Source organism: Myotis nattereri (genome assembly GCF_964212035.1).
Source record: "Myotis nattereri genome assembly, chromosome: 8".
Classification (NCBI taxonomy): Eukaryota; Metazoa; Chordata; class Mammalia; order Chiroptera; family Vespertilionidae; genus Myotis; species Myotis nattereri.
The window spans coordinates 25,122,563-25,134,072 of record NC_138083.1 but is presented as its reverse complement, the minus strand read 5'-3'; the positions used below and the strand labels follow the sequence as shown (position 1 = coordinate 25,134,072).

The following is an 11,510-nucleotide window of genomic DNA, read 5'->3' as shown; positions in this document are numbered from 1 at the left end:
CTGTCGGCTGCAGGGACCATGCCCCAGGGCACTTGGGCCTGGATTTTGCATAGCTGTGAGAAGCAGCCCTCGATCTCCCAGGCAACCACAGAAACTACCATTGCCAGTGTAAGCCAGCTTGTCAAAACTTAAATTAACACAGGGATTCTAAGTCATCAACAGCCTCAGCCTGGCTAGACAGTTAAAGAACTACAGCCCCGCGTGCCCTCGGACTCTACCTAGCGGTGGAGTGGCGCCCGCCGTCTGCTATACGATGTACTCCATGCGGTTTAGGCTCTGGGCGCTCTCCAGGTCTCTGTTGTCCTGTTTGTTTGTCCAGTTCGGGTGTTTGGCGGGCGTGCCGTTGGGGGGCTTCTCCTCTCTGTCTACCAGCGTGTACGCCGGCTGCTTGGCAAACCGGGCCTTCTGCTGGTGCTTGTCCATGTCGTCCTCCTCCACCTCCGAGTTGTGTGTCCTTATTTTGGACATTTTGGAGTTCTTGTTCTCGTAGTCCTTGATGGGGACCGTGTTGGCCCCGAGCTTCTCGATGGGGTTTTTGATCTGGTTCAGCTGCTCCCGGACATTGTTGGTGGTGTTGTCCTCGGAGGCCGAGCGGGCGTGACTGCTGGGCTTCCGCCGCTTCCGCACACACCAGTAGAAGGCCGTCACCAGGCAACAGATCCAAGCCACAGTCAGGACTGAGCTCAGCAGAGGGACCAGGAAATCTGCAAGGCAGGCCCCCAGCCAGTTACCTCTCGGAACAAAAGAACACTAGCCCTGGTTCCCCTGACCTTAGTCCCTACAAGGGGCACCGTGGGGTCAGGTCCCTTTTCCCAACTGCATACTGTCAACGCACAGCTTGAGCAGCAGTGCTGGGCCCTGGAGGCCCTGACACTTGTCTCCAGCAGGACTAAGCTAAGTAGCACCCCCCACAGATTCCCCAACTTTGTGTGGGGAGAGCAGCGCAGGGTTCAGGCAAGGGGACTCTGGCTACGTAGGTAGCTCATTTTCAGAATTATCAGAAACCCATCTGAGCGCAGACAGCTCCAATGCCCCAAGTGGTCATGAGCCCGGTTCCTCGCCTTGCTAGAACAATGATGCTCAGGATCGGGGGAAGGGGCGTCTGGACGCACTGCAGGCCATCGAGCTGTCGATCAAGCCAGTATCTCAGGGGCTTAGGATGGGCTGCCCCATGACACCAGGACGCCAAGAGCCCGAGGCACAGCGATGCTCTGTGCACAGGGCTCTGCGGGATCTGGGAACAGTGCATGTGCGACGGGGGTGCCCGCCTGTGAGAGCACAGCCTGTTGGCACAGGGAAAAGTGAGGTTGGCCTCTGCCCATCGCCCTGTGACTTCAGTCATGTCCCGGGGTCTGTTTCCTCACCAGTTAAGTGGGGTGGAGGGAGCTTCTCGGGGAGGTCAGGTAACTGCGCGCCTGGTGGTTTTATTGGACAGCACGCTAGATCCATTTGGCACCCATCCCAGAAAGGGACTGTTCCCACCGGCACTCACCCGTTCTGTTCTTCAGGGGCCGCCTCTGAACTCGCACTTCCGCAACAGCCGCAATGAGGGAGCTGTTCCCGTCACGTTTACTAACGAGGTCTATAATCTTGTCAGTGATTTCCTTGATAGGGTTCCCATCATCCCGTATGTCTTCAGCAGACTGGAAAAAAAACAAAAAAAGGTCAGTCTGCAGGGCTAGGGAACACTCCAACCGTAGCTTTTCTTTCCATTTGATGTAACTATTTTATTTTTAAAAAATTAAAAACCTTTTTTTTTCCCAATTACAGCTTCCATTCAATATGATTTTGTACTTTTATTCAAAATTACTTGAAAACACACGTATGCCAAGCTCTCTTCCAAAGTATTTATTTGCTCCTGGCTAAATGAAGTTTGCTAACTACCTTGCAATCAAAGCATGAAGTGTGAATGGATCTTATACTTACAATGGCCACATGTATTTCATTATTTGCCGAAGGGGAAGGCTCACAAGCTATGTAGATTGAATATTCAGCGGACACATTCTTCAAAATATTCAAATTCCTCAACGCACTGCAAATGTGCTCCGTGGTAAGACCCTAGAACAATATTGAAAAGTCCACACGAGTAAGATACTGGGAGGAGAAAGGCTGACGTTTGCTTGGAAGGTAGGTGATAGGTAAGCCACACGTTGCTGTAAGGTGCGTAAGACAGGACCCGAGGCTAGAGAACTAAACCCCAGCATGTGACCATCCCGCCTCAGGACAAGCAGCCACACACCACCCCAACGTGAAAAGAAGCTCCGTACCGGGGACATCATCTCTTTGTTGAAGGTGAAGGTGATGTTTGCGCAGTTCTCCTGGTAATAGGGGTCAGACGCACATTTGGTCTTCACAGGCTGGAGGCTGGAGGAGTGACACTCGCCCACGCCCGTGCAGGGGCGGACGAAACACTGGTCTTCCAGGATGGGGAGGCAGCTCTGCCCGCTGGGACACTCGCTGTGCCCTTTGTGGAGCAGGCAAGGTCGAGGGCCACACCAGACCTGGGGAGAGATGGGAGTGGGCAGCTCAGGAGAAATGCCCACCCGCTGATCCAGGACTCAGGTGACCTGGGCAGCCCCCGTGCCCTACCTTAGAGCAGGCGATCCTTCCATTCAGGCACTGGCAGGTATTGCAGTCATCATCCCACTTGGCCCCATCGGGTATCACGCCCCCCATGGTGATGCAAGGTCTCCCTGAAACTGAGAGGTGGAGACGCTTGAGTGAAAGGACTTTCCTTACCTGTGGATGGATCTCTCGTTTCTCTACTCCCTCAGTGAGGAAGTGATTACACCCCTGCCCTCTGTCACGTGACAATAGTTCCTTCCAGGAGAGCAAGTATACTTCCCTCCCCTACTGGCTTTTTGCATGGCCACGTGGCCACGGCAGCACCAGGGGTGTGGTCAGCAGAGTCTCCCAGGTGGCTGGAAGAGCACACTGCCTCTTGCAAGCCTGCCATTCGCCAGGAAAAGAACGTGTCCCAGACACAGCTGATGGTGCTGGGAGGGTGAGGAGGGACAAAGGATAGACCTGAGCCCAGTCTACAGCACCTATCACTCTGCCCGCTCTACAGACCCATGAACACAAATAAACGCTTGTCGTAGCCACAGAGTTCTGAGATGGCTTATTACACAGCATAATCACAGCTCCGGGGACCTCTCAAAGTATCCCCTTCCCTCTGGTCCCCACATGTCCCTCCGTGCTCGCCCCCTGAGCATAGTGCCTACTCATGGCCAAAAATGGTGACTGTAGTGTCTGGAGCACCCACATACCCCAGGACACATGGGCAGCCGGGGTCCGGCCCACATACCTTCCTGGCACTTGGTGCCGCTGTGCCCTGGAGGACAGACACACCGGTAGCCGTTGATTTCATCCACACAGGTTGCCCCGAAGGCACAGGGTGAAGACTGACATTCATTAATGTCTAGGAGAAATGGAGTTAAAGTTTAGGCTCCAAGGGGAGGCAGCACTGTTTGACTATGTTTTCACTGGCATAATAAGCAAATAGAAAGGCATAGGATATGTAAATATGAGGTGGATGGATTCTCATCATGTAATCAGCACCTAAACAGGCCATCAGTGCTCTGAAGGTGCCAGTCCCAGCTCCCCCAACCACCACCGGCTTGACTTTTAACACCTGAGAATCATTTAATTTAAATTTGCTGCCTCCCCAAATGAGTTCCTTCTGCTGAGTACAATTTCCAGGAAGGGCTGGCAATGTTCATTAAAAGGGTCAGACAGCAAATATTTTAGGCTTTGTAGGCCATGTGGTTCCTGTCACAACTACCCAACTCTTATCACAGCTGAAAGCAGCTAGACAGTGTTAATGAATGAGCATGGCTGTATGCCAATAAAACTTTATTTACAAAAACAGGCAGCGGGCCAGATTTGACTCCCAGGCCGTATGTCAACCCGATTTAGAGACATGAGATAGAAACAATGCACCCTCAGTCAGTCCCAGACCAGGGGATCCCAAACACCAGCAATGCTTTAAATAACTTGGGGACTAGAACACACACACAACTATTCTGTCACTTTTGTAAAAGAAAAGGCATATAAAAAGGTAGGGGAAAGGCTCAAAATAAAAAATGAACTCTAAGGTTCCTGAAAAACGGCACTGCCTGCCCCCACGGTTTTAATCCTTCCACCAAGTCTTGGGAAAACCATTGGTGTTAGCTCTGTGCTCCACCAGCGTAGCTGTGGTTAATGTCCACTTGCCCATAATTGCATGTTAGTCACGGGGAAAAGCACACCCTTTCCTTAGGGCCTCAGAGTAGCTTAATCGTCAAGTTCTGTGGCTGGTGCCCTCGCCCCTAAAACAAGGAGGGCTGTGCCATCCATGGGAGGGCCAACGGGTACCTAAGGGTCTATTCTAGCCAGTGGGAGGTGGGCGATTAGAGAGCCCTGTCAGGCAATAAAGGGAATCCCAAATCACAGCCTAATTGCTTTAAAGATGAACAGTCTCAGGCTGAGGGGTGGCGAGGGGGAATAAAGCCACTGGAAACCCGGCTGAGGGCAGTCCTTACTTATTCTGCAGTCAGGCCCGGCAAAACCAGGGGCACACTCGCACCGGTACCAGTTGTCTCCGTCCACGCACGTGCCACTGTTGTAACTAAGAAGAGAGCAAAGACCAACTAAGTTACCAACCTCCCGATCCACGGCTCCGGCTGCCAGTCAACAGGAAGCCATGCCTGTTGCCATCAGCAGCTCTCACCTTGGCCACACTCACTGCTGCCCGGGGGGCTTTAAAAACGCTGATGGTCCCACCCACCCCCAGAGAGTCTCAGACAAGTGTCAGTTGCATCCCGGGCACTGGGGCTTATAAAAAGCTCCCAGGTGATTCTCATGGGCAGTCAAGGCTGAGAATCAAGACAACCTGGCGAATTACAGTGTGGTCCACAGCCCAGCAGGGCATTTGTGAGAAAGGCAGGGTCTGCAGCCCATCTGATCTCCCGAATCAGAACCTTTATTTTAGACAAATGCCCATGGACATTACAGCCAATGTACATATGGCTTAAAAGGTGGTCACACTCACCAGGGATGAGGGCTGCAGTCATTGGTATCTGCAAAATAAAAAGACAACTTAACAGGGAAGCAGTCTTAGCCCTCAGCAGAAACCCCGAGTTCCCGAATGCCCAAATGATAACGTCGCCGGTCACACCAGCAGCATGCACTTAAGACCCTGCTCAATTGGAACCAGGCCTGCGCCACACTGTTCCCTTCACCGTGGGACCCATGTCCACAGGAAGAGGCCCTGGCAGGGCTGGGAAGGCGTGTGAGAATGGAAAGAGACAGGCGCTTCTCAGACGGAGCTGAGGACGAGACACCATCTGTCTCCACTTATCTCCTCCCGACTTTCTCATGCCCAGGTCAGGGCTGCATCCCATCAAGTCATTAGGACAGAGCCAGGTGATGCAGAGGCCAACACCACACAGCTCTGCTGCCTCTGGTTCTCACCCCCCCCCTTTCCCCGAGTCCCCGGGGGTGTTAGGCTGAGCTCCTTCAGCCTTGGGGGAAGGGGGTGCATGGGGAAAGGGGGGCGGACACTCACTCTGAGTGCAGATGGGTCCCTCCCAGCCTTCTTTGCAGACACACGTGAAGGACTCGCCGTTGACCACACAGGTGCCCCCGTTGTGGCAGGGGCTCGGCAGGCAGCTACTATTTCGGGCTGTAAAACAAAAAACAGACAAGACCTAAGGATCCAAAGAGTCTGAGGGGGCAAGAGCCAGACCCCAGGAAACCACTCGCAGGGGCTCACGTGGGGCAGGAAGTTACCTATGTTACAGGTCGTTCCTTCCCAGCCTCCGGGACACATGCACTTGAAAGCATCCCCTTCATCATAGCAGGTGCCACCATTGTTGCACGTGGCCTCGTCACACTGGCTGTCGCCTGGAGGAGGAAGATGTCAGTGTGAGCCCCTGACTGGCCCCCTCCCCGAAGAGGGAGACAGCATCCCAGCCGGCGACCACTTACGGGAGTGGCAGGTCTTTCCTTTCCACCCGTTTTTACAGTCACAGTAGAAGTCGTTGACCAGGTCGCGACAGGAGCCCCCGTTGTGGCAGGGGTTCTGGCTGCAGTCGTTAATGTCTAGAACCAAAGAGGAGACACCCAGCTGAAAGCACGTCCATCCGGGACTTCACAACCCATGAGGGCCACCTCCACCCCTGCTTTCTGCTCCGAGTCCCAAGACCAGCTGAGCAAGCCCAGGACCTGAAAGCCATCACTCTCTTCCCAGGAGTAAAGAAGCCCCCGACTAGCTCACTTCTAACGCCCCAAGTTAGGCAAGTCAGGGGCAGGCCTGACCCTCCCACAAAATTAAAATCAAAAGACGGGCAGAAATTATAATCCAAACAGAAGGGGGCTCCTTAATTGCAAGCAGGGACATTAATCATCCCAATTACACAGTCTGACTTGAGAGCGTCTCGGCAGAAGTGCCTTCCCACTGGCCGTCCCCCACATTAACAAACGCGAGCGGGACCGGGGCGACGCTGTCCCACTGCAGGGGCAGCTGGGGTCTCCCACACAGAGATTTCATTAAAAGAAAGGCTTCCTCTATCGACCCCCGCCCTCCACGACCCAGCGCTGTCTGTCCCAAGGGCAGACTCACTGGCTTCACAGTAGGCCCCCTCCCAGCCGTCACTGCAGATGCACTTGTAGGAGTTGACACCGTCGATGCAGGTGCCTCCGTTTTTGCAGGGGTTGCTCTCACAGTCGTTAATATCTGAAAAAGAAAAGAAAAGAAAGAAAAAAAGCAGGTCAATAAAGGACCAGGAAAGCCAGGCACTGTGCTATAGGCCGCCACCTGAGGAGACAGATGCACTTGGCGGCTCAAAAATCCTCAATTCCATCAGGACTGCTTCTCAAATGCACCAGGCAGGACTCTCCTGAGCACTGTCCCTGTTATCTAATGCCCTCACAGGCTAAGCTGCTCTGTGGGTGTGGGGAAGAAATTCCCGCAGAAAGCGAGACCACCCGAATTACAAGAATTCCAGAACATTCTAAGATGAATGTGCTGAAGGCGAGGAGGCATCCATGATCAAAAGTTAAACACACTCAGTCTGTAGATCCTGGATAGAACTGCAAACCTTCACTCGTCTCCATGGAAACAACGTAGACACAAATGGCACCCCCCCAAGCTGGGCAGAGGCAGGGAGAGGGTCTTACTTTCATGGCAGTACGTCCCGGTGAAACCTTTGTTACAGTCACACGTGAATTTTCCTCCCGACTGACTCTTGCACTTCCCATGGGGACCACAGACGTTGGAGGAAATATACCGCACCCCTTCAGGCGTGTCGTTGGAGGCCATGGCCACCGTGCAGCTGTCAATCACTAGAAGACACACTCGGGATCAGACTATGGCCGCTGACCCACAGGACACGGCGTTCTCATGCCAAGGACATACGCCAAGCCTGCGCTCCTAGTGACAGGCACCTTTGGTAACGAGGGTAAGGAATCAAGAGGCACCTGGGGGCCAAGCCTCTGGCAGCATGCCAGGTCACACTGTGACAGCATCAGATGCCAGGCCGACGGGAACGTTTAAATTTGAGTTTGTAAAGGGCACGTTTCCCCGATGTGGCTAGCAAAGCCTATATGCCTGAGGGCCCCTCTCCTCCCACCCGGGACGTCTCTTGCAGTGGTTCTCAACCTGTGGGTCGCAAACAATGAAAATACATCCTGCATATCAGATATTTACATGACGATTCATAACAGTAGCAAAATTACAGTTATGAAGTAGCAACAAAAATAATTTTATGGTTGGGGGTCACCACAACATGAGGAACTGTATTAAAGCGTGGCGGCATTAGGAAGGTTGAGAACCACTGCCAGCTTCGCTCCCCACTGCACCGTGCTCAAAGTGGGCTCTGAAGGACACACTTCCAGAACCTGCAAGGCTATGCCCCATTCAGCAGCCACGAGCCACACGTGGCTACTTAAATTTAAACCATGTGAAACTAAATAAAATGAAAGTTTCTAGCTGCACGAGTTACACTCTAAATGCTCCACCGGCCACACACCCCGTGGCCTATGGCTACTGTCTGACAGCACAGACACGGGACACTCCACTGCCACAGGAGTCTTCCTGAGAGTGCTGCTCTGAGGAATTCGTCTCAGCGTGCAGATCAGCCACCCCAGACGAGGAATGCTAAGTGAGCTTCATTCTCTCCCCTGGGCTACTTGCAGGCATGGTTCTCCCACAGGCAGGCCCGACTCGATTGCTTCCATGTGTTCTGACTTCCCCGAGCAGTCAGATTAGGGGTTTGATCGCCTCACTTACACCAGTTCCCAGAGAATGAAGGGGCAGTGACAGAGGAGCGAGCCTCGGACACAGGCCAGGAGCCGGGGGAGGGAGGTACCTTCACAGGGGGTCGTGCGGCAGTGGTCTTTCAGGTGGGAGCAGTTCTTGCCTTCGTAGTCCTCGGTACACTTGCAGAAATAGTCGCTGGCACGGTTGTAGCACTGGGCACCGTTCTGGCAGGGGTTGGGCTCGCAATAATCTATGTCCAGCTGCAAGGAGCAGGAGCAGGGCAGCGGGAGAGGAAACAGGAAGACAAAGGTGTGATTATACCGTCTCGGGGGCAGCGGACACTGGAATCTGACCCCTTCATCTGCTTCTGTCAGAACAGCCTGCATAACACACAGCTAGGTCCTAGAGACTGTCCAGGTGGACACTGGAAAGAGCAGAGCAGAATCAGAGAGGGCTGAGTGGCAGGGATGAAATGGACAGGCTACTGACACTACCAAGAAAACCACTCTGTCTCTTCACCAGCGTTTGTCTAGCGGAGATCCCTAGCCAATGGGAGGTTAACAGATTTCACAGAGTCAAGAGTGGAGTGAGGGGAGGGGGGAGAAAGTGAAGGGAAGGGAAGGAGAGGGGGAAGCAGGGAGGGGGGAGCGGGAGGAGACTCCCTGTAAAAACTCTGCCAGAGGCTCCAGGACGGCTCACCTGACAGAGGTTTCCAGAGAAACCAGTGGGACACAGACACTGGAATCTGTTGATTTCATTCTGACAGTGACCCCCATTCAAACAGGGGTTGCTGGCACATTCATCGATGTCTCTCTCACAGTGGTCGCCTGCATAGCCAGGTGGACAGATACAGCGATAACCATTAACCAAATCCTGGAAGAGGAGAAGGAGGGGGAGAAACACAGGCTTTCTTTCTATGTATCCACAACACAGGGCTGTTGCGGTTTAGCACAACTATTGAGGCTCAGCTGATTCACTAGACTAGCCAAGGGCCGAGCCTCCCAAAACATGCCTTGGAGATGACTCCCGAAGGCTGGGGTAACTCGGGCCCAGGGGAAACTTCCAGAGACTCACTTTCACCTGCATTTTTAAACCTCCCGAGCTCTCCCAGGGTCACATCAATCTTAAGTTGGCTTTTGATCATTAAGGTTTCAATTTAAGTGAAGATTTACATACCCGACAGGTGGCGTCATTCTGACACTGGCCAAGGCAGTCATTAATATCTAAAAAACAACAACAAGCCATCATATTAAAGAGGCAATTTACATTGAAATTGGGCTTAATTGAAAAGCCTTCTCTGTCCAAACAGATAAACCCTTCAAATCAGATTTCCTGTGAGCTTCCAACGAGATAAGGTTACTGCCCTGGGTGGGAACCCTCCCTCATTCTCCCAAGACTGAGCTGGTGAAACTTCACCTTGTTTTAGCCATCTTATCAGCATGGAGCCCTTCCCCCGCTAATGGCCCTGATAAACGCCATGTTTCCATTTCTGCACTGATCACTCCCTCTTCTAAAACATTTCCTCCACCACGTGTTCCTTTTACCACTCTAGTCTTCCATGGACTGGCAAACGCCTTCAACACCCATGTTTCATGAAAGTCACAATCAAAACAAAGTCACTCACTGATCTCACAGTTCTGGCCCATCCATCCTGGGAGGCAGTCACAGTAGTAGCTGGCAATCAGATTCTTACAGGATTTGGCATTGACACAGGGTTTGGCCTCACACTCATTTGCATCTGAAAGAAAATGAGGATGAGCAGCGAGGAAAGGAGTTTTACTCCCCCAGGTCCCTTCCCTCCCCCAAACACTGCCCCAATCATTTGTCTAAAATAGGAGACAGTTTAATAAGCTAAGTAACAGATCCTAGGTGCCCTCTCTTTTGAGCCTCAGATCCCTCTCCCTAGTCATTATCCAATAAGGAATGCTAATGGGTAACTCTGGCTGCCGGTGAACAAGGGGCCCCAGCAGAACAGCAGAAAGCCACCAGGCATTTCTGTGCAAAACCTGGCACCGCCTAGTTGCTGGGATTTAAATGTGGCAAAAAGAATGCAGACAGCTCATTCCTCATGAGATCATCCCCGTTTGGAGCCCAGCTGAACACTCCTCGGACAGACGATTGACATGGTTCAAGGAGTCCCACCACTTTCCCACAGGGCCTGAAAGAGCTCGGCCATTTGCATTCGAACGCCTTCTCCCAGGCCGGCCGGCCGGCTGGACTCTTGATAATAAATTACTTTTCAAGTATGATGTGTGCAGACCCACACTGTGGGCCACATGCTCATCTGCCTCAACGGCTCTGATGATCAAAGCCAACCTTGGGGCAGGCACTTGCTTACCTAACTGGCACGTTTTGCCAGTCCACTGGGGTGGGCACACACACTTAAATCCATTGACCAAGTCCAGGCAGGTGCCCCCATGGGAACAGTTATTTGGAGAACAGTCATCAATGTCTGAGAAAAATGGAAGAGGGTTGGCAATTTAATCTCAATCCGTTTGACAATTAAGACAATTTAATACCACACGAGGGGCCTTCACTGAACAGCCAGACACCTGCTGTAAGGGACTGATTTTAGCTTTAAATCCCTCACTGCCCCAGATCATTTAATCTCCAACCTAAGCAGGCAGGGATCCCCAGAGCATCAACCCCTGGGCTATTTTTAAAGAAAAGTTTCATCATGGCTCAGAGGAAGCTAAGAACAACTAAGGAAAAAGAACTCTTCTTTCATGGTGGAAAAGCTTAGTCTTCGTATTTGCTCAGTGTTGTCCCAAAACAACATGCCTGGGGCCCCACGCCCCACTTCTGCACTGCACTGTGGAGGCCTCTTAACCACTAATCCACTGCCCACTTACGAGGCTCTCTCCGTGAGTTCGCTCACCGAGTCTTCACAGCCCCAGGAGATGGGCACTGCCGCTAGCCCGTTTAAACAGGGCACGGGGAAGTTCTGTGGTCAGAGTCCCACAAGTGATGGGTGGAGGCCACGGTGTCAGCCAGGCCATCCGACCCCAGAACCCACATCCTCAACCGTGCTGCCTGCTGCCCTGGGGTGCTGATGACAGTGGTTTTCTCTGGCCTGGCTGCACCTCAGAAATCCGTGGCTTGTTAAAGGATATGACTCCCTAATTCCGAAGGGAAACTGGGGGACACGGAGCACTGTACCGTCAAGCACCCAGTGGCTCTGATGGGCAGCCCAATATGGCAGCCATGCTGGCTCGATAGCCTGAGTCCCTCTTTCAGGGCCACCTGCTCTCATGACAAAATTCAGGGG

At 52.7% G+C, this 11,510-nt stretch overlaps 1 protein-coding gene across 1 annotated transcript in view; it reads right to left on the bottom strand.

Annotated features, from left to right (window-relative positions):
• Nucleotides 1–246: 246 nt before the first annotated feature.
• JAG1 (jagged canonical Notch ligand 1) overlaps nt 247–11,510 on the bottom strand; it is a gene marked incomplete at both ends in the record, with an annotated part of 33,263 nt that continues 21,999 nt past the window's right edge. Inside the window, 18 exons of the mRNA XM_081097951.1 lie at nt 247–704; nt 1,493–1,643; nt 1,927–2,058; nt 2,268–2,501; nt 2,590–2,699; nt 3,308–3,421; nt 4,524–4,609; nt 5,033–5,060; nt 5,549–5,665; nt 5,773–5,886; nt 5,971–6,084; nt 6,605–6,718; nt 7,162–7,326; nt 8,352–8,502; nt 8,942–9,115; nt 9,419–9,465; nt 9,867–9,980; nt 10,581–10,694. Coding sequence (XP_080954077.1) covers nt 247–704; nt 1,493–1,643; nt 1,927–2,058; nt 2,268–2,501; nt 2,590–2,699; nt 3,308–3,421; nt 4,524–4,609; nt 5,033–5,060; nt 5,549–5,665; nt 5,773–5,886; nt 5,971–6,084; nt 6,605–6,718; nt 7,162–7,326; nt 8,352–8,502; nt 8,942–9,115; nt 9,419–9,465; nt 9,867–9,980; nt 10,581–10,694 — 2,537 coding nt within the window. The remainder of the gene's footprint in view (nt 705–1,492; nt 1,644–1,926; nt 2,059–2,267; nt 2,502–2,589; nt 2,700–3,307; nt 3,422–4,523; nt 4,610–5,032; nt 5,061–5,548; nt 5,666–5,772; nt 5,887–5,970; nt 6,085–6,604; nt 6,719–7,161; nt 7,327–8,351; nt 8,503–8,941; nt 9,116–9,418; nt 9,466–9,866; nt 9,981–10,580; nt 10,695–11,510) is intronic.